At 42.5% G+C, this 15,215-nt stretch overlaps 1 protein-coding gene across 2 annotated transcripts in view; it reads right to left on the reverse strand.

Annotated features, from left to right (window-relative positions):
* Positions 1-9,316, reverse strand: part of MEP1B (meprin A subunit beta) — a 29,632-nt gene extending 20,316 nt beyond the window's left edge. The window contains exons 1-6 of one of the 2 annotated variants that reach the window (XM_081873684.1): positions 8,989-9,316; positions 7,382-7,400; positions 6,216-6,266; positions 6,051-6,094; positions 3,840-3,918; positions 1,878-1,995 (exon numbers count right to left, since the gene is read on the reverse strand). In XM_081873684.1, coding sequence (XP_081729810.1) covers positions 1,878-1,995; positions 3,840-3,918; positions 6,051-6,094; positions 6,216-6,266; positions 7,382-7,400; positions 8,989-9,030 — 353 coding nt within the window. In that variant the 5' untranslated portion in view covers positions 9,031-9,316. Of the gene's footprint in view, positions 1-1,877; positions 1,996-3,839; positions 3,919-6,050; positions 6,095-6,215; positions 6,267-7,381; positions 7,401-8,814; positions 8,916-8,988 lie in introns of those variants that run through there. The other variant, XM_081873683.1, reaches the window with a different exon arrangement.
* Between the last annotated feature and the right edge of the window lie 5,899 nt (positions 9,317-15,215).

Raw genomic sequence — 15,215 nt, forward strand, 5'->3', positions numbered from 1 at the left:
TTTCTCTCACAGAGAGCCAAGGCAGATGGTTTAAATAGATCAGTATGGATCCAGCAATGTCCTCCAGCAAACACCATGTTTTTTAGAGACACGGGGAATATTACTCAATCCACCAGGCAACCTGCTTCTCATAACTTGCTGGCTGTGTGGGCCATACATGTAGGAGGAATTTTAAGTAGCCTCCACCCAGCTACTTATTCTGTTCAGCCCTGACTATGCAAAACAATGCAGACATGGATGAAAGGAGAACAACAGCCTTTTGTGGTTAAGGGACTGAATACACCTATTGACATTCTCTCAGCGACTTACAAATTTTAAAATAGAAAAATACAATTAAAATAACAAAACAATAGAAACAAAAACAAGGAAACAAGGAAACAAGCAAAACTTACCCACCCACCCCCACATATAAATCCTTCCTCACTCAACTAAAAGATGAACACTGAGATGAGCTAAACATCACATCACATCAATTAATATTAACTCCTTGCTTATGAATTTTGTAAAATTAGCTCCTGACTTTATCTGAACTTCAAAACAATAGCCAAAAGACCAGCCTCCATATCCTGCAATAACCTTTCAGAAAAACTTACAGGAAGTTCATGATCTTTTATCTCAGCTGATTCAGTTCTCAGAATCTGACAAACTCTGAACTTTGAACTCAAGGCCCAAACTGAAATACAAGTTTTATTGCTTTTCACAGTTACAAAAAAAATAATAATAATGTTTGAAGTTCAGCCAAATCTTAAACAGTTTATCACCTTTGATTGGTCAAACATTCCTTTAACAAATGGGCATTGAAAACTGTGATTTTGCAAGGCAATGAGAGTGGAATCGGGGTTTTTTAAAAGTATTTCATGCAGCCATTCCTGCAGACTATAAATTCATATTGGCTGGGTAAATAACTTTTATCACCAGTTTATCACTGTTGCTAACAAGCCACCATAAAAAGCAAGAACATACAACACTTCGTAGAAAACAGAATTCTGGATAAATGTTATTTATAAATCTATAAACAGTCTACTCTTGTTCAGCATTCTGAGCAATGACAAGGAATTTTTGGTTGAAAGGAAAACAAATTCCAAGAGCAGACAAGATGAATAAGCAGCCTCTCAAATGTTAAAGTAAATATGATCCCAGCAGAAGAAAGAAACATACTGAGACTTAAGAGCTGCCTTGACTCAACACAGATTTCTTCATTGGTTCCCTACTTTTATCCTTTAATGTAATCCAAGCCTAAGGTTTGCAGTATAAATCACAGATGACTCCAGGTGACCTGTTTATTGAGCATTCAACCTAATTTGCTTGCTTACGCAGAGGTTACACTATGACTGTCCTTAACTGGGTATTCCTTCTGCTTTGCTTGCAGGGAGGTTATACAACAATGAGCATCGAAGCTGATTTGCTGTGCACTGCTTATACATCTTCCAGTTATTCATTTGTTCATCTCACTTTTCAGTGCATTTTCCCATCACACAAACTAACTGTTGTTTTTTCTAACTAGGCTTGCTGCATAAATCCCCTTTAACTGGGCAAACCTAAATTTCCATTATGTACTTGAATCCCTACCACAAAATATTGACAGTATGGAGGCAACCATATAACTACTTTGAATGGGATGTACAAAATACTCTTATCAGCACAATGCCACAAAGAATGAATGTTGCACCAACGTTCAGGCTCATAAACCCAGAGTTGTGACTCAACCTGACAAACATCTCTACAGATAAGCAAACTTGGAGATTGGAGTTGGTGGGGCAGTGCCCCATTTGCCCTAATGAGCCAGCCTCCACTGACAGGCACAGATCTCGTATGTGAGACTGTACAGAGACTATGAAAAAGAAAGAAACATTACTTAAAAGGATGATTTCTCTTACCCACTCCCTTTGAAGACAGATATGTAATTTGCTTCGCTTTCCCAGGGTTTGAAATCAATACAGGATTTTAGGCGATACTGTTCAAATGCATTGAGGATCAGCCCCTTTGCATTCATATCTGGAAGAAGAAATAACGAATTGGTTATCGCTCACCTAAAGGAATGCCCTTTCAGCTAACCCTCCACATAGCAACTGGAAACTCTGCTATTAGTACTAATGAGTATAAATTTGGTAGACCAATATAATTTAAATTGTTGGGAGAATTATTAAAGCCTTTTCAAATATGCCTTTAGCATAGGAAAGTGGACTGTAAATACCTATTTTAGAAGTAACCCAATTTGCTCTACAAAGCTCTCTTTTGCTTCCTTGGACTGTTGATTTGCTACAAGCCTTCAAGCTAAGCAACTAGTTCTATTTTCCAAGCCATTATACTCTGAAATGTACTGGGATCCAGTAGAGCTGTTTTAACACTGAGTTTCTGTCCTTCCTGTAACTGGCTCCGGTCACCAATCTGGCTGCAGCATCTTATAAAGTGATAAGCAACCAGATCTTCACTGTTAATCCCAGATTGGCACTTTTGAATTTGAGAGAAGGTTCAAGATAGTGACATAATTACTTTATTACTACAAGCAGCATACGGTAAGTGGAGTTTGTTGTAAATTTGGAAGTTGGGCAATCTTTTGCCTCTATTTCTTTGCATTGCTACTCTTACCCCAAATCTCTGAGCAGCTAAGACACGGCAACTTTCATCAAGGCTTGGTTTCTTTTAGAAGGAGGTCACTAGAAGCTTACTGGTGAGTCATAATATTGGAGTGTAATATTTATACCCCTGTTTGTATACAGGCTGAGCTTAATGAGGCATAGCTTAAACATTCAAGCAGTCAACCCAAACCCACGGCTTGCGCATCAGACCTTCTAGGGTCCTGGCCAGAACTCTAAGATGTTTACAGACCCCAGTTTCAACTCTTTGTGTTTCTATGCCTTTGCAAGTCTCTGTTTCAAAGTACAGTGGTACCTTGGGTTAAGAACTTAATTTGTTCTGGAGGTCCGTTCTTAACCTGAAACTGTTCTTAACCTGAAGTACCACTTTAGCTAATGGGGCCTCCAGCTGCCGCCGCGTGATTTCTGTTCTCATCCTGAATCAAAGTTCTTAACCTGAGATACTATTTCTGGGTTAGTGGAGTCTGTAACCTGAAGCATCTGTAACCTGAAGCGTATGTAACCCAAGGTACCACTGTATGCATTGTCCTGTTTGTTCATGGTCCTTCTCCAGGCTATAAGAAAAGAGAATCTGGAGGAGTCATCTCTTCTGACAGCCCATAACAATCTGATAGAAAACTCATAACTGCTTTGCTGACTCATGGCACATTGCTTATAATGAAAGATACAGTGGTACCTCGGGTTACAAGCACTTCAGGTTACAGCTAACCCGTAAGTAGTACCTCGGGTTAAGAACTTTACCTCAAGATGAAAACAGAAATTGCGCAGCGGCAGCAGCGGGAGGCCCCATTAGCTAAAGTGGTACCTCAGGTTAAGAACAGTTTCAAGTTAAGAACGGACCTCCGGAATGAATTAAGTTCATAACCAGAGGTACCACTGTATATCATATCTGTCCAAGGTTTGACTAAACCAGATGTATCCTTTACAACTTTTTGGAATTCCTGGATAGCGCTGTTACCTTCCACATGCAGGCCTAGCTGTTGAGCTTGCATTTTTATCAAATGCTGAAGTTTATTTTTCTCCATATTGCTGTATTGAAAGGTGGGTTTTGTAATATACTTTTTAAAATTGTTGGTAAAAATCAAAGTTTAAGAAATTATATCCCATTTGTTCTTATGAAGTAAGCCTTTTACCCCAAATCTTGGCAAATATACCACCAAAATTAATACTGAAGAAAAGAACAAATGTTCATACTGAAGGTTGCTTCTGCAACAAGTGATCTTAAGAAATTAACTGCCGTACCTAGGCTGTCCTCAAGGACATATGGAATGGTGTGAGGCCATCGATATTCGTTGCCAATAATGGAGTTACGTTCTAGTCTCTGAAAAGGAAGGCAAATCCAAGAAATTCAGAGAAAGAAAGCACAAGAGTTGGCACTGTGACTCCTCTGAATTCAGACTTTTGCTCTTTAGGCACCTGCAGTGTGGTGCATCCAGTTCCTCATTGTTCTTGCACACTGGGATTGGATAATTGGGGCTGGTCTGTTGGAAGTGCCTCAGTGTCGCAGAGTTGCAGCTATATGCAAGACTGAATATTCTGTGCACCCCTGGGATTTCTTTACAAATGTAGACTCAAGACTCAAGCACTGGATGCAACATTTCAGAAAGTTGCGCACTCAAGTGAAAACACACACACTACCTTCATGTTCCTTATAGCTATTACGAAAAGGTATTCAAATGTGTGCCTTCTGCATGGTGCAATTTCTGTTGCAGTAAAAAACACCTGATCTTACTCAAGTAGTCAAGGGCAAAGCTCACATGGTTTCCCACTGGCAATCCTTGAAATAGTGTATTAGTCATAGGCATGAAATCAGTTTCTTTAGATGCTTGATTGTGACATCCCAGAGGTCTTTTGGAAGGCCCTTAAGCTCACATCCCACATGTCATCGCTTGATATGCCAAATTAAATGGGGGTTTCATTGCTCCAGTTTTTCTCTGGGACTAGATTCACCCTACAAAGAGTCAACAGCTGCTGCCACATGCTAAGTTGTCAGAGCAGTAGGGCTATTAAGTATTACAAGGTGTAAGATTTAACTGGGGCACCAAGTCACTGCCATCTTCTAGTATCCCTGCATCAAATTCCCCTGGAGGGTCGTCAGTACTTGCTGTTAACTTGGAAGAGTACTAAAGTAATCACAGGGAGTAAGAAACATTCTAAATTCTCTTGGACCGGATCATACCAGTTAGCTAATAAAAAACTTAGATTTATTAACACAAAGAACACAGAATTCCAAACAATGAAAGAAAAAGATAGTATGTTTAAATCATTGCTCTTGCCCAAGTTGGTGGAATAGGCAGGCAGGTCTTATCTCACATACTGCACAGGATTCATTTTTAGAAGTAATAGTTGGAATGGGGGCGGGGGGGGCTGTATCCACTTGTAGTTGCAACATAGACTCCAGGGAGCATTGCTAACTAACTCCAGCCAGACATTAAGAAACGGCATTGTTTATACGGCCTTCCCTGAAACACTGAGGCAGTGGTATGTCTGCCTGGGCAAAAATCAACAATGGAACCACAATTTAATCTGCTGCATCCCAACTTTGCATGACACTTAAGTACAGGGTTATAACTTTCTTTGGAATCTTCTGACCATACAAGCCTGTTAAATACAGTGGTCTAATCATTGAACTGAATTGAACTATCAGCATAAGATTGGATGAGATGTACAGGCTGTAAATCTCTCTCTCTCTCTCTCTCTCTCTCTCTCTCTCTCTCTCACACACACACACACACACACACACACACACACACACACACTATAAGATATACTGTAAACCTCTCCCATCCACTGTGATCTGCACAGGGTTAGCATTTTTGCTTTCAGCGTTGTACTGGCATCTATCTCAATGCAAGGGAAATTAAAATGCTAATAATGATAACCTAATGGCTGAATTGATTATATTCTGTGTCATGCTTCCACATTTTTACAGTACTCTTTCCTCTTTTATTATCTCAGACATTCTATATTAATTCCTCTCCAGACACTTCCAGTTATAGCTTCATAAAGAAAACATTTATAGCTAATAAACAGGGTTAATAGCTCCTCACTCTGATGGAGCTCCTGTAGCCTTAGGCATCACATGGAGGAGGAAGCTCCAGGCTCAACCTCAAGGTCTAACTTTCCCAGCCACTGGACTGATGTGACCTTTATGCCCATCTCATCCTTCCTTTCAACTGCCTGGTGTAGTGCAATGCTAAAGATGTAGCAGTCTCTATCAGCAAGGCACCAAAAATAATAAAGTGTGAGGAGTAGAAGGATGGGAAGCTTCAAAGGGGCTGCAGTGAAAGGCGGGCATTACAAAAACAGCCAGGAGCTTCATCAGGAAGCTATGAAGCAAGGGAAGATCTCAGACTAGGGCAAAATCCTATCACCTTTTTACAGTAGGGAAGCATGGGCTCATCATCCCCAAGTTAGCAGTCATTTATACTGCTGCTTGTCATTTCAACTCACCTCATCAAGTTTGATATCACCCTCAAACAAGTTCAGTCCCAATGCTAAAAAAGAAACCCACAGAAGGTTAGTGCATTTTAATCCATGATCACACACACGCACAAACACACACACACACACAGTATTATAAAAGACAATAATAATTAAAACATTAGGCTGAAAAACCTTCATTGATATCAAAGATATCTTGATCTATTCCACTGTCTTCATTTCTTTCTGAAAAACAAAAAGAAAACAGAGATAGTTGCAATTATAGCCATTATATTTTATCCATTACAACAAGCAGGCTGCAGTCCCTGGCAGGGCATCCTAGCAGTGGCATACCAGGGTGCAGAGGCCAACACAGCCCTTGGGTCATCCCAGCCTCATAAAGCAGCTTGAGGCTAGCAGGGTGATGTGGGAAGGATGCAGCAGCCATGCGCCCTTTGATCCCAGCCTCGCAAAGCAAGGGTGAGTCTGGGATTGAAGGCCACATGGCTGTGGCTTCCTGCTCACGCCGCCCAGCCAGCCCTGCGCTGCCTTACGAGGCTGAGATCCAATCTGCATGATTTGCCCTGTGAATCATTCAGATCTGATCCTAGCCTCACAAAAAGCAGCACAGGGCTGACAGGGCAGTGTGAGGAGCCAAATGCGCAGCACCTCCTAAAACAATGTGCCTGAGGCTATTGCCCTGGTAGCCTCCCCCCACACTATGTCCCTGCATCCTAGAGGCCATACTTTTCTGTGACTGTTCCTCTCCACAGGGGGAGAGAGAGGTCCTTCCACAGAGAGGGAGATCAGACCTTGTAAGCCTCCTCCATGAGGCTGCAGAAAGATGCATAGCCAATTTTTTTTTCCAGTAGAGCCCCAATGTAAAGAGTTTCAAAAAGGAAGCATGCAGAAGTCATGCTAGGAGAGGTTTTGGATTTTCCAGATCCTAATTCTTTCTGTTCCCCCAACACAACTCTGGAACCAGGGACAAACCACACCAGACCTGGAACTGATGTAGCCCCTCCATGATGATAAATGGAAGGGCAAAAGTTGTTCAGAAGGAAAGCTCCTGGAACTGGGGTGTGGGGAGGGCAGAGGAAGGAAAACAGATCCCACCTTCCATCTGGTCAGTGCACACCTTTGGTTCTCCCCACCTCTGTATTGTTCTAGAAGCATACCTATTCAGAGGCAAGTTCCACTCAACTCAATGGTACTTAATTTCCAAGTAAATACGCTTAGGATCAGAATGTCAATCTGCTAACCATAATTATAAATCAGCTTTTGAGTCTGCTGTGTTCATGAGCAGCTGCTTTTGTTGCCCCTATTTTGTCACAAATAGTAAGATACAAAATAGAACTCACCCTGTAGTTCTTGAACAGGCTAGAATAAAAGAAAGGAGGAAACAGTCAGATGTGCAATCTGTTCTTTGTAGATTACATGTGATACCTAATGGCAAGTGCAGCCATTCTATCAGCCAAATTCATTTGGCAAGTTTTGCATCAAAAGTTTAAAGTCAGATTCAATGCAATATTACACACCTATGATTTTCTGTGCATATATGAAAACATGTTCTACCTGAGACATGGGACTAAACCCCGTTTCTTGCTATATTTTAAAAATATTGGTTAACCATTGCTTTCTCTTGTTGATATATTTATATATTAGAAACTGTGGTGATAATATTCCTGATGGTGTGCTTAGCAATTGCGTGGAGCTGGGATTAAAATCCCTAATACTCATTCTATCGCATACTAATACTCATTCTATCACAGAACAGTTTAAGAGAATTTCTTTTTCCATAATCCTACAATTGCTCAACTGGAAAGGAAGAGGAACTAGTGTTGTACAAAACAAGAGAATGGTGTGCATATGGAGGTGCAAAAAAGGCACAGCATCATTTCCCAGGCCTCAGCTCAAGAAAATCACTAGAGCCTGGATTAGGTGTTTAAACAAAATTAAATATTGGTCAGTAGGATACTGGGATATTATACATAACCTAGCATATATGAAAATACTGGATCCTTAAAATATATTCATTACCCACACTTCATAATAAGGATATTAAAATAGCTGGTGTGCCGTTTGTCTATCATGTTGTTCTGTGGATACAACACTGTGGTTTATACTAGCCTCTTGGACCATACAGTTTAGCCAGTTTGTTATATTAGAACACATACCATTATAATAAGTGGGAGGATACAAGTAGAAATAACACTATGGTACAAATGTTATTTCAGATATTTATTCATTAACAACTTATAACAATGCAAGCTTCTTCTTTTTTTGTATTTGTATAATTACACTTTGAAAACTTTTTAAATTGTTTTAGCTTTTGATATATAAAACGACTACTCTAAAATAGGGGACAGAACACACAGAGACAGAGGCTGCATTTACTGTGATGAGAACCAACATATCCTGCCCCATGCATGTCCCCCTTCTTTTCTGGCATAGATAAAATTAACCACCGTTTAGGTTAAGCCACAATGCTAAACTGTTGTGTAAGTTGGAAGTAAAAGCTTCTGATCTCATCCTTGTGGCTGCACCAGAAGTGAAGGGAGGGAGAAGCATGCAGTCTTGGGCAGAAGTTAACTCCAAAAGAGTGATTTGTGTCAGAACCACAGCCAAGGAGGAAATGATTAAACTCTCCCTCCCCACTGCAACCCCAATAATTATGACCCCTGGCCTCGATTTACAGAAACTATTGGCATTTTTAAAAAATATGCACATTAAATACAAATGTGCTAATTCACTCTAATCCTTAAGAATTAAAGTATGCTTTTTATTGTCTTACCAGACAGCAAACTATCTGCAGAATAACCCCGCTCAGCAACACATAAAATAGCCACAAATCCATGATGTACAACTTCAGTAAGAGCTGTAATCTTTTAATTTTTGTGCATTTATATCTAGAGTGCCATCATAAATGAAAACTTTGACCTTTGTATTGCAGGTGTTTGATATATACCTTTTGACAGAATGAAGCAAGAGGGCATTTCAACTTTTTCATCGAACATCAGTGCCAGAATAAAACGACTGTTGATTGGTCTATTTCTACCTTTATATATTTCTCATTGGATAAAGATGGTGGACGTAACCAAATGCGATGCCTCAAACGAGGTATCTTCATGATGAACCTAGACAAAGACTCAGTTATTTGAACAGCCACATTCAGCTTAAGTTTGGGGGGGGGACCCAGAACATTTAGGGGAAGGAGAGCAGGGATCATTCCATTTGGGAAGCTGAAATGCTTGTGCTGACAGTATTTTGGACACAGTACATTTAATTTCTCCCCTCCTCAAAACACAGTACATTTAATTTCTCCCCTCCTCAAAATTTCTCCCCTCCTGTACCACACATCACTGCTGATCTTTGTAGAAGTGAAGATCTTTATTTAGAAGCCAATCTTAAAATCCTTCATCGGATTTTGTCTGTGTTGCCTACATTTCTCTTCAGTTATTGTTATGGGAACACCTTGGTCAGGATCACACTGCAATTGACTCCACCCCTATCAGTACTATTACGTGATGGCTTATCCAGATAGTTATGGGGTAACTATTCATCAACCTTGATGATTTTTCAGTGGTGACCCTCTTTTTCATTAACTCCACTGAAATAAATCTGTTTCCTGCCGATGACTAGAAGAGGAGCTCACCTTGGCCCTAGCCTGGAACATCTCCCAGGAAGGGAAGAGAACCCTTGCAGTTATGGCTATTTGACACTTGCAAAAATGGAAACTGCCAATCCTACCTTGTCTCTTGAGTAAACAAAGTGGGCACAGCATCCAAAGTATGAGAAATACAGATTATGTCTAGCATAAGAGGATCCATCTCATTACAAAGGCGTACATCTTCAATGCCAGCTTTTGGACCTTTCAAAGTGCGACGTTCAAAGGCTGTTTGTGTTTCGGTTGTCATATTGTTTCAGAAAGCATAAATTAGGGTAGGTTGGCTTTGAAATGGAAACTGAATGAAATTACTCCCCCATCCCTACTCTCAGGTAAGCGTATATATAGGATTGCAACCTTAATGTGTGTGATGAAGTAGCAGGCTGCTATGTTAGAGAGAAAAGTAAATGCTAAAAAAATATATCCATAGATCAAATAGCCCACAAAGAACAGAATAAATTCCAGTTGCCAAGCAGATAACATGAATGAAATTATTGCTTATACTGTAATAATTTACTACCTATGTTGTACTTCTCCCTTAATCAAAAGCCAATTGTTCATTCTTTACTTCTCTCTCCCAGCAGCTATGAAGTGAGTTCAGCATGGTTATTTTGAAAGAAAAACACTCAGCTCTCAATTTGTACTTTTCCTGTATTGTTTTTTTAAACAGTAGAAGCCACATAATTCGGTAGAAAAACTTACAAGGGCAATCAATAACCTTCTCCAATCAACTTCTCCCACATTAACAAGAGAAAGCCACCAGATTCAGAGAACTAGTAAATGGGATCATAAAACTGAAAATGGAATTATAGGCACATGTAATCCATGCAATCAGTCTAATGCACATAGCTAGACTTCTGCTCATAAAACCAGTCGAATGAAATGGAATTAAATACAAAAACTGCAAACTGCATCAGTGCATTTTTTTTATATTAGTCATTGCCATATATTGCAGATTGCCTGCTTTCTTGGATATAAGCTGCTTTGTAGTATGCACAAAAGGTTAAAGTGAAGTTTTAGCATTACTTTCTTTACCTGCAGGCAATTTTGCACTGCTCCTTGGAACGTGGGGGGGTCTGGACTCAATGAAGCACACCTTCCCAACCCTTCACAAAGCTGTGCTGTGGCAGAGCTGTCAGGGGCAAACTTTGGTCTTTCACATTTCAGCAATGCCGTGCGAAGACAAAATTCAGCCCAACAAACACACACACACACCGCCTCTCACCTTCCATTCTGCTCAATTCACGATGTCATAGTTGCAACCCCCTGCAGCGTCCCATAGGCTTGGCACCCAGTGTGGCAGAACCAGCCATGCTGCCCTAAATTCGCCTCTGGAGCAGTTTCTAGGAGTATCTCAGTGCTTAGCATTAGACTGGCGAGGGAAAGGGCTTGTACTCACTATAACAGGCTGATTCTTGCCCTCATCATCTAGTAGACTTTTGTTACAACAGTTTTGATCGGAGGATTCCCCAAACGACTCAGGTTACTGGCCATTTCATTCCCATAAAATGTTCCAAGTCAATGTTGAAAAACTGGAAAGGCTGGGGGAGGGGGAATAGCCAGGGGGCAATCTAGTTATGTATCCACAGTGGTGTACCCACATATGTGCAATAATATAATAATAATAATAATAAATTTAATTTATATCCCGCCCTCCCCAACCGAAGTCAGGCTCAGGATGGCTAACAACAATAAAACAGTACAAAAGTACAACACAAACAACACTCTAAAATCATTCATTATAAAATTAATTCAAATCAAGCCACTGGCAACCATTGGGCCAGAGCTCCACGAAGATTGCCGAGGGAGGGAGTCAGGCTGTGCCCTGGCCAAAGGCCTGGTGGAACAGCTCTGTCTTGCAGGCCCTGCGGAAAGATGTCAAGTCCCGCAGGGCCCTAGTCTCTTGTGACGGAGTGTTCCACCAGATCGGAGCCACAGCCGAAAAAGCCCTGGCTCTAGTTGAGGCCAGCCTAACCTCTCTGTGACCTGGGACCTTCAAGATGTTTTTATTTGAAGACCGTAAGTTTCTCTGTGGGACATACCAGGAGAGGCGGTCCCGTAGGTACAAGGGTCATAGGCCGTATAGGGCTTTAAAGGTTAAAACCAGCACCTTAAACCTGATCCTGTACTCCACCGGGAGCCAGTGCAGCTGGTATAGCACCGAGTGAATGTGATCTCGCAACGAAGACCCCGTAAGGAGTCTCGCTGCAGCATTCTGCACCCGATGGAGTTTCTGGGTCAGTCTCAAGGGCAGCCCCACATAGAGCGAGTTACAATAATCCAGTCTGGAGGTGACCATCACGTGGATCACAGTGGCTAGGTCAGGGCGAGAGAGGTAAGGAGCCAACTGCTTAGCTTGGCGGAGACGGAAAAATGCCGCCTTTGTTATAGCTGCAATCTGCACCTCCATGGAAAGGGAGGTGTCGAAGATTACACCCAAACTCTTAACGGACGGTGCTGGCACTAATTGCGCCCCTGTAAGAGATGGGAGTTGCCCCCCCAATCCCATATCGTCCCGTCCCAGCTACAGGACCTCTGTCTTCGAAGGATTTAGCTTCAACCAGCTCCCACGTAACCATCCAGCCACAGCTTCCAAACATCTGGTCAGTGTGTCTGCGGCCGAGTCAGGATGGCCATCCATCAACAGATAGAGTTGGGTGTCATCAGCATACTGATGGCAACCCAGCCCAAAACTCCAGACAAGCTGGGCAAGGGGGCGCATAAAGATGTTGAAAAGCATCGGGGAGAGTATCACACCCTGAGGTACTCCACACACCAAGGAGTGGCGCGATGACAATTCCCCCCCAAGCGCCACCCTCTGTCCCCGACCAGAGAGAAACGAGCGCAGCCATTGAAGGACTGTGCCCTGGATCCCCACGTCGGCAAGGCGGTGGTCCAGGAGTTCGTGATCGACCATGTCGAAAGCTGCTGACAGATCTAGAAGAATCAACAGCCCCAACCCGCCTCAATCCAGCTGTCTACGAAGATCATCTGTTAGGGCAACCAGAGCCGTCTCAGTCCCATGACCAGCACGGAAGCCAGACTGGAATGGATCCAGAGCCGATGTTTCATCCAGAAACCCACCAAGCTGTTCAGCAACCGCTCTCTCAATCACCTTACCCAGGAACGGAAGATTGGAAACCGGGCAGTAATTGGATAGATCTAAAGATGTTTTCTTTAAGAGCGGGCGCACCACTGCCTCCTTCAGTTCCCCTGGGAATGTCCCCATACCAAGGGACAAATTGATGATTTCCCCCAGGAGGGCCCGCACCTCATCTGGACACACTCTAATCAGCCAAGATGGGCACGGGTCGAGAGGACAGGTGGTGGGCTTTCCAGCTCGGAGGAGTCTGTCCATATCAGCTGGGGATATCCAGTCGAAGTGGTCTAATACTGGACCCGAGGACAGTCAAGGGGCCTCCAGTTCCTTTATTGTATCCAAATTGGCAGGGAGGTCATGGCGGAGCAACAAGACCCTCTCCGCAAAAAAGCTCGCAAATGCCTCACAGCTGTGTGTCAAATTTTATTTAAATTTGGCTGTCCCTCAAGGGACGTTAAAGACCTGATTATACTAAATAATTGCGCCAGGCGAGAGCTAGCGGATGCAATGGAGGCCGAGAAGTAAGACTTCTTAGCAGCCTTCACCGCAATCTCGTAGGTTTTCATAAAAGCCCTATAAGATGTCCTTGAGGCTCCATCACGGGCACCCCGCCATACTCGCTCTAGCCATCTGAGGTCCCGCTTCATTTTCCGGAGCTCCTCGGTAAACCAGGGAGCCCGGTTTCTGCGGGATCGCAGAGGGCGCTTAGGTGCGATCTCATCGATGGCTGCCAGGAGCTGGATATTTCAGCCCTCAACAAGCTCAGTCAATGAGTCGCCAGGGGGAGCAAGGTCCCACAAGGCTTGGCGGAATCTATCAGGGTCCATCAGCCTTTGTGGGCGAGCCCAAATCGGCTCGTCACCTAAGCAGGGTGGGGGTGGAAAGTCAATCCTGGCTTTCAGAGCATAGTGATCAGACCATGGCACCCTCATCGAAGGAGACATGATCACATCTATACCTACGCCAAAGATCAAATCCAACGTGTGGCCTGCTTGATGTGTGGGGCCCGAAACAAACTGGGAGAGCCCTAGTGTCGCCATGGAAGACACCAGGTCCAGAGCCTGTAAGGAGGGAGTGGCATCAGCATGGATGTTGAAGTCCCCCAATACCAATAGGTTAGGGAACTCCAAGGCCCAGCCGGCCACCGCCTCCAATAGGCCTGACAGGGTGGCTGCTGGTGCGCTAGGTGGTCGGTACACCAGCAAGAGAGAAAGAAAATTAAGTCTAAACACAATACATAGCTTTACACTTTTGATATTGTTGTGTTGACACGGATATAGCAGTGTGCCTTACCAAGATGAACAAGACGGGCATCTTGCTAAGTTGCCTGTAAGTTGCAATGTGCCAACATAGAGTGATTGTGGGTTGTATTTCTAGAACATTGGGTTGGAGAGCTTGCCTATGAGCATGCCCTGAATCTTCCCGGTTCTGTCACATACAATGATTTTGTTTCTGGTTATGGTGGCTGTTTCCTGCGGAACATTTGTGCAGCTTCTATGATCATGCCAAAGGTTATTAAGAAAACCTAAAAACACTAAAAGGGAAATTCCGTTTATCAGAGATGCGTTAAAATCCAGTTTACTGCAGTCTTACCCTGCATAGAAGAAACTAGCAATGTTTGTTGCCTCAACGTCTACCACTAGGACTGGGAGTGTTCCCTGTTTGAAAATCCTGCAGGTGCTCCCAGTGTACACAATATTGAGCTAGATGGATCAATGGTATTGTATATGGGGCTTCAAACATTCCTTCTTTTCTATATACTGTGAACACCCTTGGAAAACACATTTCATTTGCAGTACTGTCATGCAGATATATTCACAAGCTGTACAAGACACACATTTGACTGAAAAATGTGCAAATTAAAAAACACCACAAAACCAGAGCAAACACTTGTGGAATGAATGTAGAGGACAAAAACATTTTCAGAATATATTTTTTTTAATTGTATTTTAGAGCAATGTCTTTAAAAAGTGCTTGGTGCCCCCTAGTGACTGAATCATATTATTTTTAGGGAAGTTAGAAAAGGAAAGTCAATACTGTACCATTCAACTGCTGAGAATCAAACTTTTACATGCGATGTTCAGAAGAAAACCAAGGATGGTACTCAACAAGTTTGACTCAGAATAGACCCACTGAAATTAATGACTAAGTTAGGGCCATTAATTTCAATGGACCTACTCTGAGTAAAACTTGGTGGAGTACCACACGTCAAATTACCAAACCTCTCAATCCCTTGGCAGCATTGCCTTTATAAAGTAACCAAAGTATCCAAAGATGTAGTGATCATTTCCAGAAAAAAATATGCAGCCAAAAAGCCATGGAGAAAAAGTATGACCTTTGTGGAGAAAAGTTTTTGACCTCTACTTCTGTTCCACAAGTGTCTGTTCTGGTGAATGAAACCACACATTACCTTCCACAACCCACGCAA

The sequence above is a fragment of the Podarcis erhardii genome (assembly GCF_964252035.2).
Source record: "Podarcis erhardii genome assembly, chromosome: 8".
NCBI lineage: Eukaryota > Metazoa > Chordata > Lepidosauria > Squamata > Lacertidae > Podarcis > Podarcis erhardii.